Consider the following 21,112-nt stretch of genomic DNA (forward strand, 5'->3'; position numbering starts at 1 on the left):
AATTCAATATATGACTAAAAATTACACTAGTGGTTTCCAACCTCTTTGGCTTGTTACCCCTGACATAAGAAGCTGTATCTAGCTGGGGCTCCTTGTCACGTTGCAGATGTCTCTGAGTTGTTAGTAAATGAGTGATTCCCATTTAACTGTCTTATATGGGTTCTTTTAAGTAACTTCAAAAAGGTGTCTAATATTACACAAAAAGAAAAAGTCCAAAAACATAAATAAAATTTATGTAGCAGAAGTTTGTTTTCCTCCCTTTCTTACGACTGGAGATTTTGATATTGACGTTGTTCACTATTCAGATATCGGACGGACAGGGCCGATCCACTTACTGATTCAGATTCCATTCCACATCTTACCATGAACCCGCGGCAACTTCAGTGTGTAACTGAGTGGGCAAATAGCATTATCTGTTGGTTTGACTAAAATGTTGTTTGTTTGGATATACTTTAGCCTGGAAATGCCGAAAAGCAAGACAGCTACTTGTAATGTGTGTAAAGCCAGCGTGCCGAGGGGTGGAAGTACGGTTGCGTCGTACAATACAACCAATTGAATCAAGCACCTGCAGAGGTTTCACGTGAAAGAGTACCGGGACTTCATGCTAGCACAGAGACAAGACAACACCACCAGGCAGCAGACTTCTCGCTAATGCTTTCCAGAAACGCGATAAACCTCCAGCAGACAACCCAAAGGCTAAAGGGATTACAGAGAAGTTGCTCAACTTCATTATACTCGATGACCAACCACTATCTATCGTGGAAAATGTTGGATTTCACAGCCTGTTCGAGCACTGAGAGCCCAGGTATAATCTGCCATCCAGAAAATACATTTCAGAGACGGCTATACCCGAACTATACAACTGAGTGTCGTCACTTGTCTTAATAAGAGGTGCTGTGTGGTTTATTTTAACCTCATGATGTAACCTTGAACACACTACCAACAATAATCATTATATTAAAGCAAAATGTGCTCTTGTATCGAAATCTGTAACAGAAAAAAATGTGGATCGGCCCATCTCTAATTGTGACTCTCTGGTAGGTTGCAAGCTGCTGGACTAAACTGTATATGGATAAGTAGTTCTGTAGTTACAACTAGCTGCAGTTCAACCAGCTGCGACATTAAAATGCTACTTAAACATTAACGCGTAAATATGAACAATCCAATCATGTGTGTATATATATATATATATATATATATATATATATATATATATATATATATATATATATATATATATATATATATATATAAGATAACATCTCGGTTACAGAGGCCATTCTGTTGGAGAATAAGTACTTTTACCTTTGTGTTTTAAGTAAATTTTTGCCGATAATACAAGGATATCTGCCTCCACTAGAACATCTCTCTGCATGTGTATAGTTCCTACAGCTACAGTAAGTACACTGTAAATGTGTGTCCACCTGGTGCCTAAATATGTACATAATAATATTATCTGTCTGTATCGCCGATAAACCATCAAATCACTGTAATGACGGTGTGTGGGTGTAGGCGTGCTGCTCATGTGCGCCTATTAAAACCGTTCTGAATAAGCCCGAGGATATGGAAACAATGCCAGTGTCCACTGCCGCCTCTCATCACCACATACTGTAACACAACAAACACAGCAGCACACAGGATAATGAGGAGGATAAGGACTATAAACAGCATCCGTCTGCTCACATTTTAAATTTACCAACTCTCGTCTTTCCACTCTATCATTTCATCCATCTGAAGTAGTTTGACTCTAAATATACACACAAAACCGCCTGAACATCCATCTCAATTGTCAAGCCATTCTTCATCCTTTCTCTCCCTCTAAAAAACCCTCCTCCACCTCCTCTGCTCTAAAAGCCGCCCACTCTCCTTGTCTATCCGCACTCCACACTCTTCCATTCGAAACTTCCAACTCCTCCGATACATCACTCACCCTCTATTTTCCTTTCACTCCCCCAAGGAAGAATAACATCTCGACCAAACCTGGGCAGAATATATTAGAATGTGATTTCAAGCAGTTAAATAACTTGGGTTTTATTTATTTTGACATTTCAAAGTTGCACACAGTATGCACAAACTAAAATACATCAAAATATTGTACATCTCCATGCTGTTTTTTTTTTTTTTTTTTAAGTCAACTGACTCAAAATGTATTCAGCTATTTCCTGTGCTGCCCTGTCTTGGCCTTTGTCTTTCTTTCACCCACTACTTCGCTTGTCAGAAAAAATAAAATCTCAGCTGAGGGGAACTGAACACACCACATTATATTCAACTTACTTCCTTGTCTCTTTCCATGTAAGACAAACTCAAAAATAATTTGCACACACTTTACATTTTTTTTTTGTCCGTGAGAATAAACTGCGCATGAAGAGGAAGGGGGCGCAGAGGGAGGCAATCTTGTTACCAGCCGGCATAGCCCTGGGAAGATTTCTATCAGACACACGTATAGAGAGAGGCATCCATTTAGAAAATGGCTTTTCTAGGCATGCTGGGCCATTTAGCACACCCTGTGACGACTCCTGTTTGGGGCCATGATAAATGTTCTTTCACACCCGCTCTGCACACACAGTCAGGCCAGCACATCCACATGCAACCATATGGGCACCTTCCACGAGGCGTCACTGGGATGGACGTAATATTTTTAGAGAGCGAGCCCACAGAGAAAACCTCAGCAACTTGTAGTGTAAATTAGATTAAATCCACAGAATGTTAAAGCCCACTGAGTACTTAGCGTCATGTCAATGTCACATCTTAGCTTTAGGTCTCATTAAGCTCAGGGTCATTCATCTATGTATGTCCCAGAGACGCCAAAACATATTTAAACCAAACATAGACTAAATTCCTCTGAATAACAATTACTCTAATAATTGCTTAGGCAGTTGACAGAAAATTAATCAGGAGCCTCTTTTTCAAGCTAAAAAATCTCAAACATTTCCTACTTCCAGCTGCTTAATTGTGAGAGTTAGCTGCTTTTTTCCATGACAGTTAACTCAATAGTTTTAAGTTTCAGACTGTTTATCTGACAAAACAAGGAAATCAATAGCATCACTTTGTGCTTTAAGGAATTGTGATGGACAATTTTCTGACATGTTTCAGACCAAATAATTAATCCACTTATCAAGAAAATAACCAGCCGGTGAATGAAAATGTAAAAATGGCAAACAATCCTTGCTTGTGTGTGTGTACAATGAGTTGTATCATACACCCAGTAAAAAACTAGTTGAAAAAGTAGTGAACAGGAGACAAGTGGTGACTTACTGGTGAAAATAACACCTCTAAGTTTAGTGATTTTATTAGATATGTTGAAGGATGGCATGTTTCTTTATGGTTCTCAAAAGCCAGAAACCCATTTGGTTATCTCAAAAAACACACAAACTTAAATCAAGACTTTTTTATAGTTTGTGAAATGACGACATTGTTGGAGATCCAGAATTTTTATCAGACAGCAACAACATCATTTCACCTTGAAACTATGTATAACATTATATTAGAAGTCCACTGCCATTTACATTGCTCAGTGGGAACACTGAAAAAAAGATATCTGCACAAACTGCAAAAGGGAAATATTTTGATGGGGTAAACATTCTGTTATGTTTTGTGTAGACTGAATGAGTGCTAAAAAATCAACCTATCCCCATCACACAGTCTGAGTGTCTGCCTGACATCCACTAATGGTCGTTAACCTTTACACCAGCACGATCCCTGTCATCTCACTTCCTCCTCTCTGGGATCCATCAATGTTGCCACCATGCTAACAGCCGTCACACTAACCACTGCTGCTGCTGCTAGCATTAAAGCTGCCACAGGCACCGCACCGGCTGGATGAATCACACTCACCCATACAGCAATAATGAAGCATTTATCTCAGGGTGCATTACAAACCCTGGAAGCTCGGTGAACATGCGCACACGGCAGAAATATGATGAAACAGTGTCAATCACACTCTGCTCACCCATCTGCTCAACCACAAGACAGACACGTGTTACACACAGCCTCATTCGAGGACACAGACACAAACAACCAAGACCATATTCTGCAAAACATGTCCATCTTATCAAGCTGATCTTTGTTTTTTTAAATTAATTGGGTTTTTTTTAAATGCCAATTTGTTGAAATCATGCCACTAATTCAAAGTATATCTTCACTCCAAAACCACTGCTTCATTTTGGATTCGAGAAGTTCAACTGAGAAGTATCTGGAAATCCAAAAGTATCAGGAAAGCAATTTTTGGGGTCAAGAAAATTTGTTGAAAAAAGCTGATTTACAATTGAAAACAGGAAACTATGTCAGGGTGAAATTATCTCTAGAGTAAAGTTTAATGCTAAAAGTCAATGTCTTTGAATAACACTTTTCACAATGCTCATACAAATACACACACACAGACACACACACACACATACACACACACACACACACACACACACACACACACACACACACACACACACTAGGACACACTGGAGTCTATGTTGTACAACCTTGCCCAGTGAACTCTCACTGATTAATAATGCAGGAAAATGCAGCGCACCACATGCAGACGTGACGTCGACTTACCGATCTCATCTGCTGAGTTCCAGTGACGTGTTGCAGAACCTTCTCCAGCTCCTTCTCGATGCGTCCAGCCCAGTGAATCATTCTGGAAAATAAAATTAGACACTTTCAATCTGCGTCCCTCGACATTACCACCTCAACATGTCATCACATGAGCGCTCATTTCTGTGTCAAGGCATGTGAGTGAGTGTGTCTGTAATACAGGGCCAGACAGTGATGGTGAGTCTCTCGCCATCTTTGTGTGTCTCTGCCTGTGTTGGCAAACTCCCAAACTCTTCCCCTTTCCGGATCCCTATCTGGATCTCTCCTATCTTCTATCTCTCCTAATGTCTGGGCCAGTCAACAGCACCTTCTCTCCCCATCACACCTTGCGTATATCTGGTCGGCTCTGGCAGGACTGGCAGAGAACGTGCCTGTCTTGGTTCGGCTGGGATCAGCGGCTCTGTAATAAAACTGCTCAGGTCTGACAGAAGTGCACCATAAGCAGGAGCTGATCTCCGTTAGACGGAGCCAAGTTTGGAATTAAGAGATCAAACGGCAGGAGCTCATCACTGTATATCTCCCAGCAAGCAACAAATGACTTAATGGATCAAGATTTTCACTAGATCATTTTAAAGCAGCAGCGGAGGCCAACCTGCCAACCTGGATATACACTGAACAATCATGAGTAACAAGAAAGTCACGCTCAGAAAAAAAAAAAAAAGAAAAACAAAACTAATCTTTCAGCAATCAGATGAATAAATTCAGTCATGTGTTTGCGAGCCAACCACTGACACCGTGCCAACCTTTTCCTTTCAGCAGCCTGCAGATAGCTAATCACTAGCATCAACAGCACAACACAACCGAGTCGTTTGTCTTTTAATATGACGACGGAGACAAATGTCATCTTTAAATGTCAGATTTGCTCAGAAGACAAGAGGGAAGACAGATTTATTAAATTGTACAAATCTGCCAAGCAGAGACAGCGCTCGCCATAATCACCAAGCCAGAGCGGGGCCTCGTCAGGAGAGTAAGAGCAGAGCAGACACGCCAGCCGAGTGTGCGCACTGGCTGTGTTTATAGGAGCAAGATGAAGAGAAAGCAAGAAGGCCTCCAAAAGGACTGTGCAGTGCAGGACCGCTGGGGAGAGGCCGCTGACTATGAAAAGGTCACCTCGATATGAAATAAAAACAAGCATACAGTGAGAGCAGAGCCGAGCAGGACACAGTGATACTAACAGTGAGGGACACTACCTCTGTCCCCGAGCCAGGCAGACTTCTTACGCAACTTCATTAGTCTACATGCTACACACACCCACACATACATATACGTGGATGCAGCTTTGACAGACTGACATGCAGAAAGGAGGCCATGTCTTGAATTGCAAATATATGTAAATGCACACGTTGCACAAGCAAAAAATCACACTAGTGACCCAGCCAATCAAGAAGATTTTTGATTTGATATCCATGATGATAGGGTGATGGGTTTGACTATTGGTGGTTTTATGGGATATTTAAAATCTACTAGGGGTGAACAAGAAAAAAAACAGGTAAATGTATTCCTTGTTCAGTTCTCTAAAATAGATCTAAGGCAATAATTTAATATTATTGTTTATCTTCCCTCTGTATAATCTCTATGATATATTCTCATATGGAGATAACAGATCTCATGTGCTGAAGACTGATAATGACTTGGCAGAGTTACAAAAACTGTAAGAGCATGAGCTATTAAAAAAATATATTTGACAGTATAAGATAAACATGAGCAAAACTTTTCACCATGAGACTTTGAATATATGAGTAAATATCAAAAGATGTTATCAAGACAATTAGATTTCATACTGAAATATTCATTAAGTTCATGTTGCCCATCCCAGTCAAATATAATTAAGAAAATTAAATGAGTTTGGACGAAATGAGTTTGCGTGACCTGTGTGTCAGCCACACGCTGTCGCTATGTTCATTCTGCTCCTGTCGTTTCAAGCACAACACTGCAATATTCTACAATGTAGACTGATGATGAGTGAGGCCAATAAAGGACAGCATATCCTGATTAAATTAATGATATTACATCCACACACCTCCAAACTCCCCCCCCCCGGTGTTTTCATTTTTTCAACAAGTAACACAACATTAAATACATCAATAACACACTTATCGACAGGTAGCAAATAGTCGACCATGCAGCCTTAACACAACTGACTCCCATCAGACCAGATCACGTCAAGCTGACATGAAGATTTACAGGCAACACTGCCCTCTTGTAAAATGACTTGAGACTCATGTTGGACTGACTGTAAATCAAAGGAGGAAAATATGTCACAGTCCCAAATATGCAGAACTCAGGAGACAGTGGTTTGGTAAATGACGTGCACTCCTGAGGCCTGATGTTGAGTGACTGCGCTGAGACCTTCTGTGTTGTGAAAGCTGTGATCTCTCTTAAAAACAGAGAAGTTGTACATGAAAGCCAACTGATGCTCCCTGGCTCTTTGTAGTTTGATGCAGTATCACAGCTTTGCCATTTGTCTCTTGTGTTTTAGGTGTTTTTCCTGCATTATGATTTATGTAGGCTAAGCATTATGGAAAAAGTAGAAAATGTGATAAAATGAGTTCGAATGGACGGCCTGTTTGTCGGCCACACAGCGTCATCGTGTTGTTGCTGCTGCTGGATCTCGTCATTCTGAGAACAGCACTGATATATAATTTAAGGGCAAAGGGTGGACTATTTTCATATGTGAACAAAATTTGGGGGCTATAGTTTGATAAAGACTGAGGTAAGAAATTATATTTTACCTTCCTAGAAAAGATTGAACATCCATCTATTTAAATCCCTGTTATCGGAACAGGTTTTTTCCACATAATTTAGCAATGTGGAAATAATTCCATTTTCCTCTACCCACACACACGCACACCGAAACACACACGTGCAATACATATAAACAACACCAATACACTAGCTCTATAATAATATAGAGCTAGTGTAGAAAAGGTGCACTTTCTTGGCACGGCTGTAAAAATGGACTAGAGGACATTCTGCCCTCTCTTATGGACACACTTCCTCAGCTATAGGCACTTAGACGGTCAGCATACAGAAGCTCAAACCTGTGTGTGTGTGTGTGTGTGTGTGTGTGTGTGTGTGTGTGTGTGTGTGTATCAGGCCGGACAGCCACAGCAGCTGCCCATTTGCTTCAATTAACTGACAGTCAAATTCTAGCAAATAGCACAGAGATGTGGGTGACACAAAACCTAGTTTTTAAAACCCAAGAGAGGACCAGATATAATACGGACAAAATATATGACCAGAAATGGACTGTACCTTATTTTTATCTGTTCAAACAAGAACACTGATAATAGACAAGCAGCAAAATTAACAGTGTCACTACAGTGACGACTGTAATCTAGTAGAGCTAGAAAAATGTAAGTACATTTGAAAAAACAAAGTGTATTCGGAGGGAAATGTATGGGGGGGATATTGTTACTAGATTATAAATATAGCATTTAATCACTGACTACAAGTGTAGATTATGAAACAGATATTCAAACACAGTACATGCGGCACACTATAAACATCGGTATTCATTTATTTGCAAAGCAATTCAAGTGTAAGAGAAATTATCTACAGCCCTTCTCTTTATGGTGCTCAATCAAATCAGTGAGGCAGCTAATTGTGGGTTTAAGTGAGTAGAAGTAATATAAAGGATAACTGATTTTCATTTGAAAGTCACCTTGGCCATCCGGAATAATAAAGCTCCAAAGATTTCACAGAGATTATCCAGCGGAGGCATCAGAGAGGAATCATTGAGATTCTCGTCACTTCTGGTGAACCTGAGTGACTAATCATCACTACAGGCTGCACTTAGTGCTCACATCAGATCGTCACGACACGACCGTCATCAACAGGGCGACGTTAACATCTGAAGCCTTCACAGACTTGAGTGAGGAACTGTTGCACCCTGGTTTTCACTTTTTGTTACCAAACGATAAAATCCGAACTGTGATTCTCAGTGAGGCAAGGTTCACTTGAAAAGAGTCCTTTTTGGGTTCACTGTTGTCAGTCTTGTGTTGAATGGTTCGCAGACGCACAGGTGGTAAATTGTTGCCGCAGACATTGTGCCCCCTGTGCGTGTCATTCAAGGTGAAACTGTTCCGCTGAGAGAGAAGAAATTGCGCTTTTTACTCAAATGTTGCTGCGAAGCCATTACCCAACAGGTGTACGCAGAAAAAGTCGAGCAATAGTTTTGTAGGTCTGCACACAGCTGGATGCTCGGCGGTCACTGTGGCACCGGCCCCACTGTGCGTCTAGATTTCAAACAAACAAAAACCCTTTGCTTATTGCAAAAAAAAAAAAAAAAAAAAAAAAAAAAAAAAAAATCTTATCCAGAGGCCTCGCTGCTGCATTTGTAACTGAAAAGAAGGAAGTAGTTTTGGAGTTGGGGAAAGGACCGAGCTGAGGTGCAGGGGCTTTAAGGTTTAAAGACCCGCCGTTCCTGCGGCATTAACTAATTGGTTCGTTCTCTGAATCAAAGTGATCCGGTTAAAAACACCAGTGTATCCAGCTGTGGGATAGACATGATTATTTTCACGGTGCGTGTGCACTATCCACTGGAGGACTTTTAGGACGAGCCTCATTACAGCTCTGCCTATCCATCACGCGTAAATGGGATATTCTCCCCCATGCAGCGGCAACAAAACAACACACCGACGATTATTATTTCATTTCCATCCCTGTGGGTGTTCTAATAAATCCTTGCTCGGTTGGGTCATTCGCCTGTGGCACCTGTGCTCCCCGTAGCCTGTTTCCACGTTGACTAGGACAAATTGAACAAGGCTTTGGGTATTAAATGCCACTGCCCACAATAACAGAGACAACAACACGGGGCTCTGAGGGAGCGAGGTTCATAACGCAGCACCAGAGACGGAAGCTGCGTCTGTGTTTGAGCATCAGGGACAGCGGCTCCCCTCGCACCAAGGTAAACGGCGCTGCATGTGCAGGCTTGTCGGGGCCACCTGTCCTAGTTCCGCGCTCCGCACCCCGCTTTACCCCCCCACCCCCCCAAAAAACAGTACTGGGTACTTACGTGTAGTGCTGGGGGAAGAGATGGGTCCCGTCCGTCGGCGTGGAGACGCATATGATAAGTACAGTTTGAATTGTGAAGAGGCAGAAAATACCGCACGACTGCGCGCAGATCGCCATTTTCCATTAAATATTCAAGAAACTGGGATAAATAAGAGAGGGGACCGGAAGGACAGTCTCTCGCAGCTGAGCTAAGAATAACCGAGCTCCAGAGAAAGTGTGTGGTGGGAGGTGGATGGTTGGCGGAGGCTCCTGGACACTTCAGCCGGGCAGTGAAATCTCAATCAGAGACGCGCACAGAGGGGCTGGAGGCTGAAGACACGGGAGATCAGGATCGGGAAGATGCTCTGCCGCTGCTGCTGATGTGCCTGGCTGCCTATTTGCGCACTCGCTGTCCTCCCTCCCTCTCCGCCGCCGCGCACATTTGCTCCTTTTCTCTCCCACTCTCTTCAGTGTAACAAGCATACAGAGTGAAGCTCGCCACGACAAGAATAACGTGTTCTCATCCCGACTTTCAAAATAAAACATGGTCGTTTTTAGGGCCGCATGTAGCACAGGAGAGTGTCAAATACATATTTGTTAGAAACCGCTGTTGTATTCTCAGTATAAGAAATGCCTTCACGGAAGCACGGTGCTCCAACGTGGTAGCAGCTTTAGTTTTTTTTTTTTTTTTTTTTTTTTTACGAACAGAGCAACTTAGAGGGGGAAATGGCTGCTGTTGGAAAATAGGTATATTATTTTCAACATTTAAGCATTTAAGAGTTCGTGTTCTTTTTTTTTTATTTTGTTACATGAAGTTTTATTTTGAAGGTTCCATCGCTCGACTTCCTGTATTCATTCCGTCTCTCTGTGCCATTTGACTCAGCTGTTGGCACAAGCGGTCCATCCTCCATTCAAACAGCCTATTCCTGTGCGACAGACGGGGGCGCGCATCAGGCCACCTCCTCTTTCTCCTCACATCCACTCTCCATGCACTGTGTCCTCCCCAAACTCGGGACTATGAGCAGAAATCAAGGCTTTATTTTGGTAATTAGAGGCATGACTCCAGGGTGGGGGTGGGTGGGGGGGTTGGGGTATTAACTGGAGTGAAAACATTCAGCAATCACCTTAGGGCTGCTCTCCAACTACATTTGTTCTACTACTTATTAGCGCATCTGGTCCAGTGGATGAACATTTAAATGACTGCAAGAAGAATTAATAAGCTCATATTGGTGATACCTAGCTATTGTTTCATGCTGTCTCCGGCTATTTAGGTGAGGGGGGCTTAAAAGTGTTTGAAATGTAACTTTCAAGGAGGGGTAGGGCATGTCTCCTTGTTTCTCATAACTGGAAGCCTCCAAATAATCATTTACTTGCTAATAAGGAACATTTCATGTTTCCTCTGGACATATGCCAGATACTGTTCATTTTAACGGTAAACAGGGAGGAGAGATGCACTGAAACCTCAGAGTAAATCTAAGTCAGCATGAAGTTAAACCCCTGGAAAGTATCTCCCTCCATCTGCTGTGTGTGTTTGTGGCTGTATGCACATGTGTGTCATGGCGTGTGCACCTGTATCTGTCTTACCGCCTCTTCGTGCACCGCTGTTTGCTCTCTGATCTTCCTGTTTCAGCTGGAGGGCGCAGGAGGTGTGACACATTTGCACCTAAGCAAAACACAATTTTTTCAGGTTTGTCCATGCAATAGAGGACACACAATAAAGATTTATAGCTTTTTACATGATTTGTTCCAGGTGTTTATCTGTCCTCAATATTCACAATGTGGCACCACAGTCCTTTACAAACACAGAATAGGGGAAAAGCTGCTCAAGGCTTTGTTTTTTTTTTGTTTTTTTTCCAGTTGTCTCCAAGTCAAAGCCCGATTTCAGGGCGCTTGGTCCCTTCGGCTGCTCCTGGGTGAGCCTTACATCTCTCAGCCCATTTGCTAGGTAGGCGTGGGGAGAGGCAGCCGGTCTTGTGGCTGTGTTGTCCTTGGCTCAGTCAGTCAGCAGGGGACACGCAGGTGCTCTGCTACAGAAAGCCACACAGCAGTCAGCAGGGTTGCTGCACAGCATTTCTGTCTCCTCACTGACGGGGAAGACGGGGGCTGTTTAGGTAGAAAGGACACACTGCAGGGCACAGACCTCAGCAGGGGAGGAAAAACCCACCTGATGGCAGGGATGAAGCGCAACAGCAGCGGTTGCGCTGCTTATGTACACGAGACGTCACGGATCATTCAGTCAGGAAAAATATCTAGGCTTGTTCCTCAGGAAACGGCCAAAAAAATGCTTTTATTCCCCAGAGCTACTAATTTTTTAGACATATTGAGCAAGCACCTCCCTCTCATCCACCTCTCTAAACAAATCTGTGGCAGAGAAGCAGGAGATAGACGTGTTTTGATTTATTATTATTCCCTATGCGGAGAAAAATAATCTTAATTGATGGCTACCCTCACACATTAATTTACTGTACCATACTTCCCATGATGACATTAATGGTAACAACAAACAGATACTGGTGGAGTGATGTGGGCTGGCTGACTCACACTAAACATTTCTGCTGACTCACAGCCACCCCTTCTCTTCTCCCTCCATTCAAACATACATTAGACAAACTTATCTCAATGGGGCCCAGAGAAAGAAAAAATAATGCACATTTAATTTTGAATTAGTGCACTAATATGTGGTTTTGTGCAAACAAAAACATCAGGGGGTAGGGATGTCTCTCTGGATGAACAGAATGCCTCTGGGTGTTTAGCAGTTGCCGGGACCAAGAGACGATTGGCAGCCACTTCAAGCAATAATTTCTGATGTATGGTCTTGTCACACTCGACTTCGTCACACCAGTACCTTAAATGCAAATTAAATTTCATCTGCCTGTATGTGCGTGTGTGCGCTGGTGTTTGTGGGTGGAAGAGTGGCAGATAAAAGAGGTGATTGCCACCCTGGGGCCTTGGATCTCATTGAACACGCTACGATGCTTATGGAGAATCCACTCTTTATTAGAGCAGATCGATCAGGCCAGCTAAGGGATCCGCTCAGTGAAAGCACACAGATCAATGACCTCAAGCTCTGCTGATCCTCCAAACGGTGACAAAGGCAGACAAGAGGCGGGTTCACAGCTGCTCAGGGTCCCTCTCATTGGCCGTACAGTCTCTACTGAAGAGACTGACCTGCCAATCTGTTATTGATCCAGTGAGTAGAGCGGAAGGCGACAGCCTCCTTTCTGGGGACTGCTCCCCCAGACGGAGGCCAAGTAGGTTGGAGTAGAATTAATCACTCCTTGTTTCTCCTGTCTCTAGGCCTCGGGGAAGGCACCACTAAAGGCACACCCCACACATCTAGACACACAGACACACACACACACACGCTGGCTGCTTATCTTCCTTTTCCTCCACCTTATCCATCTTTCTCTCCCTCCTTAACCTCCTCCTCCGTCGCTTTCTGTGGTCTGTATGCTGATGTTCTGCTGCGCTGGACAGAAAAGTGAGGCTTCACATTCTGTAAAACCCAGTCTAGTCAGCATGCTGAATGCTAAGATTTTATATTTCTGATTAGAGAGGGACTGCGCGTCGCATTCACCGCAGATGATGGAGCCAGCTGCCCTTGAGAGAGACTCCCGACACTCTCAGCTAACTTCAATGATTCTCTCAAGTGCTCTCTGTAAAAACAGGAGCATGATATACTGTCACTCATTTGCCTCACACTTTCTTCGTTGAGGGCATTTTTTTTTTTTTTTTAAACCACAGGAGAGAAGACTCGGCGTGCGTTTGTCCTCTAGAAGGATATACAGAAGAGATCGGCAGAGTGATTCCAGCAAGCAAGGTTATCTTCCCTCTGTGTCCTTTTCAGCTTACTCCCTGCTCACCTCACAGCTTATCATCCCATTTAGTTTCATCCACTCACCAGAACAGAGAGATCCCATCTAAATAACACACAGACCGTCTTGTTTACATAAATATTTGTATACCCCACATCCCTCATTATTTGCTCAGCTCTGTAATGTGGTTATTACCTACATGACCTTAACGCTTTGCTACTATCAACACAAATATCTCATTCAGACCACAGTGCTCTATATACCTCCTTTACTGTAAAATTACAAACATACCCAGCGATGCTGGGCCGCAAGGCTCCCTGGGACTTTCATGCTCAAATGTCAGAGCGTTTCATCCTGATGATGATGACTCACTCCCCTCGCTCTTAGTCTGCATGAAAGAACAACAGCGCCAATTAATGACCCAACCTCCTCACGTGCAACAGCAGGAAAACAACCACTATATCAAGTGTTACAGCAGGGCCCACAAACGGCGCTATTCTGTTAAAAATACAGATATTTATGAGAGAGATATATACATTTAAGGCTACATTTTATCACCTCCAGGGAATCCCCCGCCTAGCTCACCCACATACACAAGTGGCTGCATGTGAAAACAGAGCAAGACTCAGCACTCATTGACATGCTCTACTAGAGGCCTAATGGCCCCTGGGTAATGGCCTCTTTGGTCTTCAGGAAATCCTCCTTCATGCATACATCAAAGCTGGGATTGAGAAGGATAGAGAGTGGAAAATGGAGGGGAGGAAAGAGACATCAGTGCCACACAGGGAGAGGAGAGAGGAGATGAAGCAACACGCTGAAAGAGGCTGTTGTTGAAGTCCATTTTTGTTTATGATTTTCAAGACAAGGTCAATTTGACAATCTTAGACCAAAGGTTTGCATCAGCATGATATACCAATGCTATACTAGCGCTCTTCAAATGGGGCTCGGATATTTAAATTTAAATCATAATTTTGTCAGTTTTAGACTTCTTTATTTTCGGATTTACTTGCTCGCACAGCTGTTTGTTAGAACTTAAGAACTTTGACTTCTTTTCTTTTTCAGGAAAACGTGTGTATCATCTTTGTATTACTACCAAAAACCCGGTTGTCTCGTCGACACTAGTGTCAAAAACAATAATCATCCTTACCTTCTCATTTTAACCAATGATTTGTCTACTTAATCAAAATTCAACTAATCGGTTGATTAACTAATCATTAAATCATGAAGGGATAATCAATCAATTGAGTGATTTTGATATGAAGTCATATGACAGTAAACTGAATATCCTTGTTTTTCCAACTGTTGGTCAGACAAAATAAGAAATTTAAATGTTACCTTCAGCTCAGAGAAATGGTAACGGGCATGATACACTATTCTGACATTTTTCTGACAAAACATTTAACTAATTAATCGAGAAAATAATCATGAGATTAACCGTGAAAATAATCATTACTTCCAGTCCTTCTCACTTTTTCTCCGTCTCACTCACTCGTCTCTTTTCTCTTGTCTCTCTACGTCAGTCACTCTCTTTTTCTCTCTCTTTGCTGACACGCAGCATTCCAGAGTTGTCAGCCAGCTGCTATAACGCAAGACCTGTAGCTCTTTTCGGCCCACAACACACCCCCACCTCTCCTCACTGTCCATGAGCCATCTGCTTAGTCTGCATATTGCAGATCAGTCAATGCTATCTAATTATAATCCAAACAAAAGTGTTCATTGTGACCCTGACTGTGTTTGCAGAAGTTCTGACTTGCTCCATATGGCAGGTACAGCTAAGGCACCTGTCTTTATGTAGCTATGTATGTGCTGTATGCATCTAGCCATATATATGTGTACGTGTATATATGTGGTCCCTCTCCTGTGAGTAAACAGCAGAACATTGCTCACCCACAGTCAGAGAAAGCTATGACCTCTACATGTCCTAAACCATGCAGCGGAGCATGTGAATCCTGCCCCACGCAATGATTTCCATCTTCTCTCCCAGTTCTAGCGGGACTCAGGAAGCCTCTTTTTTCTAATGCTTTTGTAGCAATCATATTGTTTCAAAAAAATCTGATGAAATAAACGATTTGAAGAGGATTAAATTTGGTTGAAAATGAAATGGGGAGTTACTTCAAGCTGCTCCACAGTGATATGTCGACATCAAATTGGCCTTCAATACGTTTGCGGTGAGAGAAGCACTCGGTGTCGGCATATAGAGCACATTAGACAGTGTCAGTGTTAAAGAGGCAAAACTAACAGGCCTGTGGCGCCTTTAGTGGTTTGATAAGGCGAGCGGGTGGTCCTGTCTGAATGTGGTCTACTCCTCTTCTCTTGTCACTGTGGAGTGAGAAGTGCACAGTCGCTTGCCCGCCCTGCCGTCACATTAAAGCGCATCTTAATTGGCATTAAAACTGGCGATAAGGGCTTAATGAAGGAATTAATAGATAACACACATTCTGGAGCTTATTCTCCACAGTCACACTCTGACAGACACATAAACACACAGCTGTACTCAAACTGGCAGATTTTACAACCAGAGACAGTGAGTGAGAATTCATGAGGAAATAGATGGCCTGCAGTAAGAGGCAGGACCAAGCCTGAGAGCCTCTCATACATCACATCACCTTGCATGAAAACAGCTAACCTTCTCAGGCTGTACAGCTGGAGCTTTGGGCTTAAATGCCATGGTTCACATTGGCATCACTCTTGAGCTGTTTAATGGGTTTTTACATTTGATTACCCTTTTAGGTAAACACTCCTCTTTTAGGAGTTTAACTTGTACGTAGAGAGCATATACTGTATCAGTTACATCCCTGTTGGTGGATTGATTTATTAATAATTTACCTTTACAGGTCCAAGTTTTTGATTCATCTATTAATTATTTAGTGTATAAAATGTAAAAAATATCCATCACAATTCCCCGAAGCTTAAGGTGATGTCTTCCCATTCCTCGATTTGATCACTTAACAGTCCAAAAACCAAGAGTTTTTAGATTTGCTATCAAATAAAACAGAAAAAGCAACAAATGCTCATATTGGGAAATTACAAACAGTGAATGCTTGCCAACTTGGCTTGATAAATAATAACAATTAATCAAATATTCAGTTTTTTTCCGGTGTATTTTATGTCAATCAATTAACTGACTAATTGCTTCAGCATCAATATTGACGCTACGGTACTGTCGGTCCCAGTCTTTGAACAATAATGTATTATGCTTTTATTAATCACCAAGCTTTCTCCTGGAAGTCAAGAGTATCAGCCTGGGTTCATGCTTGCCTGGTTTTTACCATACTGCCTGCTCTAAAAGCGCACATTGTATTTCCTTTATGCAGGGCCCTCCATGGTCCAAAGGGCACAAATTCCCAACAGCACACCGAACCGAAAAAACAAAAAGCTGCAAACAGAAAAACTAACCAACCAGGTAAAACAGAGAGCTGGGCTCTAAGTTGGGGTGATCCTTCTGAGCATCTAATGAAGCCAGTAGTGTGAGTCTTTTCTTATTACAGCTAATGGTTTGTTTATATGGTTATTTTATCTCGGGCTTACAAAAGTGTTCCATAAATTCTTATTGTAATCGGTATTATTATAACATCACTTCCAGCATGTAGAGATAAGCAACATTATATCCATGTAATTCCATCTAACAATGAAAACTTGGGCGCAAACATACATTTGCACAAATTATTGTTGTGTTTGTTCAGACATGTAGGTGTATGTCTGTCTGTGTAAGTGTATATCTGTTTGTGTATGAGGTGTGTGTGTGTGTGTGTGTGTGTGTGTTGTCTCCCTCCTCCTGAGCCACAGGTTTGGGCTATTTTCCCAGAAATGTGTTAGACAGACAGAGGGAGGCAGATGCTTTCCTGTCCTCCCAGAGGAGACGGCAACACATGTGGAGAGTAGCTAGGCTGGTCATATTAAACACACCATGTGCACCCTGCATGTGACTGTGTGTGCGCCAGTGTATTAGAGAGTGTGTGTGTGTGTGTGTGTGTGTGTGTGTGTGTGTGTGTGTGTGTGTGTGTGTGTGGCCTAAAAACAAGCATGGAGTGAGACATCTAGTGGCAAATGCACAGTACTTCAATAATACTGATAGAAATCCCTCTTGCAAACTGTGATTTACTATATTTTTAAACAATAATAAAAATGTATTTAATCTCAGATCTGCCAGATACATTTTTATGGGGAAAAAAACCTGAATTAACCTTTAAGATTCTTTCTATTGCTTGTTTTATTTGCGATTACAGTTTGCACTTGGGTGTGTGTGTGTGTGTGTGTGTGTGTGTCTGTGCAAATCTGTGTGTTTGTGTTTGTCAGATTGTGGATATTGCTGCAGTATGATACCATCTCTCCTGCTGTCATAACAATAGATCTTGCAGTTGATGGTGATGTATCATCTGTCAAACTATCAGTGCCGGGACATGGTCCGCTGGTCCCATGAGGCTGCAGACATGATTCGCCACAGATTTTATGGCGGGTGTCTTCTTTCACCTCTGGAGTTGCCTCTGGACTGCTGGGCTGTCTGCTTTCGCCGGCCTCTGCAGACTGTTGTATTAACCTTGCACCGCTAAGCGCTGATTATTTGTGCTGTGGATATTCAGGACCTATGAGCAGCATGGTAAAGCTTATCTCAATTAATCTAATGGCTTGGTAATCAAGACATCTGCACACAAGTAAACAGGCTTCGGCAATCCTTCCATGGTTATTAGTAGCAAATCATCAGGCTTTTACATTTTGGATCAACATCAAACTCTGGTTCACTCCCTCACCACTGCAGAGTCCAGCAATAAATCAACTCTGGCCACTTGTTTTGTATATCATAACAACTCATGATGAGAAACTCTGAGCTTGAGAAAATCGCAAACGTTTTCTGGTTGTCAAAATATGTGCATTTGTAATACCAGCAAACCAGACACAAACCATGTTTTAAACACCTGTCCCTGTTCACATGTGCATGGGCACCAAGGTTACAACAGAGATAAACACGTTTTATGATGCATGCTGCCTATTTGAGCCTCTTCTCAAATCTCCAGCCTCTTTGTTACTACTAAGCTGGGAGGCGGAACCTTCCAGTGGAGTAGCAGACAGGAGATTAAGACCTGAATCAAAAAGCAGATTAATGGACCTGTGTGTGTGTGTGTTTGCTTGTTTGTGTGGGTGGGTGGGTTCGTATATGTGTGTTTGTATGTGTATGCGTGTATGTGTGTATGTGTGTGTGCCCTTAACCCCAACAGATCCTCTAATTTAGCAAATATGTTTATACCATATGCACTTTGCAAGTTGCAATTTCTAAGCAGCCTTTATAAGTGATTAAATATGATGATTAAACACATACGAGTGACCACTTCAAACATCACACACTCCCAAAATGTCACTTTAAAGCTTTGTAAGCAGATGCAGAATAATCTCTAGGTCCTGACAGGCTGTGATCCAGCAGATAGTTTCAAACATGTGAAAGGTTGTTGAGGGCACTAATGTGCCACCCCTAGCACTTATCTCCTGGTGGGTGCCCTGAAACCTCCTTTTACACTCTGAATTTGTATGCGGACACAAATGTGTCATGTCGCAGACTGGTCTCTGTAATCATCCCCAAGTGATCAGCAGGGATAACACAGAGGGAAGCTAGCTCTGTAGGATGTCACTAACAACAAGTTTACCACAGAAATTGGGTGATAGAGCATAAACAAAGGCACACCCTGAATTCAAATCCCTCCTCGGATGCTGTGATAATTCAGTTCAACTCCACTGAACAAGAATATTGATTGCGGCCGAGGGCTTAACATTTTTCCATAAAGAAAAATGTTATTACAACTTTGCTTCTGTTTTTATGGTTTTGACCATTATTTCTATCAGATATGAGAATATAGCACTCAGCAAAGTAATGCGCCTCTCCCACAGTAGACATTTTGACATGTCACAGCAGGAAAAGCTCAGGTGAAATCAATAACATTAATATCGATTGCAGATTAGCAGTCTAAGGGTCTTGCTATTGTAGATGCTGGGTCACTGGAATGATTTAGTGGGACACTTAATGGAACTGAGCATCATTAATGTCATTAGTTCCAACAGCACTTTTTCTGCCACGACAAGTGAAAATATCTGCTGGGAAAAATGTCTGTTGCTGAGATCTGGGAACATGGTGCTATTGCTACAATGTAGTCTGATGAAATGAAAGGAAGGCAGGGAAAAAAAAAACACAAAGCAGTCAGATGATCTGATCACCTGTAAACAAGCTAGCATTTTAGCAACATTATCTAAACCACTTTATTTGGAGGCAAAACCAGTCATCGGGGCACTTTTCTTCCCCCGTCCAACCATTAGCAAACGTCTTGGTGAGTACAGTGTTGTTGTGACCAATAGAAATGATGGAGAAAACTAAGTAGAATGGGTTAGGCTGAATGAAATGGAAATTTCCCCTCCCCTCCTGTGATTTAGTATCGTAGTTCCATAAAGTTGGAGGACTCACAGGAGACACATTTAAACAAGAGTGGTCAAGCTCTAAAAACACTGGCTCCTACATTACCCATAATGCATTTCAAGAGTATATTTTATTTTATAACATATTTAGGGTTATTTTTTTCTCCCTCCATTCTCAGAAGACATTTGACTTGACTTTGATTTGTTTTCACAGGCTGAGCAGTACTCCTCATGATGAGTTAACTGATCCTCGTGTGTAAAATTGGTGGAATGGCCCTTTAAACAGGACAAAATGCTGTATTTAGACAAACATAATTCCACAGTTTAAATTCAAAGTTTTTCTTTATGGCAATGAAAAAAAGAGGACTGCAATGAATATGTTATGAATATGGTGCGACTAGGAAGTAATGCATCTAATCCAAATAAACAACTGGACCTTAGAGCGAAGGCTAGGACTCATTAATCCATTCTCAATCTCTTTATATGACACCAGAGACGACACTTGTCAGACCTGGCGCTGCCCTTAAGTGTGAGGCTTTCCATCTGCGTTTCTGAGCTTGTACTTGTGCGAGGCACGCCTGATTTTCTTCAACTGTAGATCACTGTGAATAACGGAAATATCTGTCCCACTGTCAAACCTGGCAGACAGATGAACAGGATGTGGGGACCGGCTGGTGCTGACAGAGCTGAAGATAAAGGGTAGAAAACGGCAGGATTTATAACAGGATGAGGATTTGGAAATTAACCACCCTGTTATGAAATGGGGTGTCATTTTTAGAGGAGATGAGGCATTGATTTGAAGTTGTAAAAAAAAAAAAAAAAAAAAAATGAAATGGGGAGTGAATTGATCACCACAAAAATCTCTGTCACATATGGAAAGCAGATCGGCAGCTTGAACTTGCAAACATTATGTTAAATATATTGAAACAAAAATGTCTACATCTGTGTACGAGCATGTGTTTACAAACATATTCCTGCCCAGAAAATGAGCTAAAATAAAGAGACACTCATATGTTTTCCATCTGCTTTGTCCTTGACTTGTCCCAGGAAGAGAGAAGAGATTTTCCCCTATTTGTTACTCTAGAGACAGCAACTGGCTGTGACTACAGCAGAATTTAAAACAGTAAATAAGGAGGTAATGGGCTTTGAGCCTACTGTCATCTCCAGTCTAGCTCTGGCTATCACCCAGGATATTAGCAGATAAATCTGAATGGCTTCCATGGGAGGCGGTGCACAGTGGTTATTGATCAGACAGAGTGGGGGGAGAGGAGCAGAGTTTATTAATTAGGGATTGACAGCCAATTCCCTCTTCTTAT

General features: G+C 42.1%; 1 protein-coding gene across 5 annotated transcripts in view; it reads right to left on the reverse strand.

Moving 5' to 3' along the window:
* The window catches only part of cacna2d2a (calcium channel, voltage-dependent, alpha 2/delta subunit 2a), a 191,069-nt gene that overhangs the window by 135,631 nt on the left and 34,326 nt on the right, over positions 1–21,112 (reverse strand). For 2 of the 5 annotated variants that reach the window (XM_071495602.1, XM_071495601.1), the window contains exons 2-3: positions 11,170–11,248; positions 4,552–4,633 (exon numbers count right to left, since the gene is read on the reverse strand). In XM_071495602.1, coding sequence (XP_071351703.1) covers positions 4,552–4,632 — 81 coding nt within the window. In that variant the 5' untranslated portion in view covers position 4,633; positions 11,170–11,248. Of the gene's footprint in view, positions 1–4,551; positions 4,634–8,254; positions 9,500–9,607; positions 10,080–11,169; positions 11,249–21,112 lie in introns of those variants that run through there. The other 3 variants (XM_071495600.1, XM_071495599.1, XM_071495603.1) reach the window with 2 other exon arrangements.

The sequence above is a fragment of the Trachinotus anak genome, unplaced genomic scaffold (assembly GCF_046630095.1).
Source record: "Trachinotus anak isolate AG129_WGS33_773 ecotype Australia unplaced genomic scaffold, CSIRO_AGI_Tana_v1 ptg000013l, whole genome shotgun sequence".
Classification (NCBI taxonomy): Eukaryota; Metazoa; Chordata; class Actinopteri; order Carangiformes; family Carangidae; genus Trachinotus; species Trachinotus anak.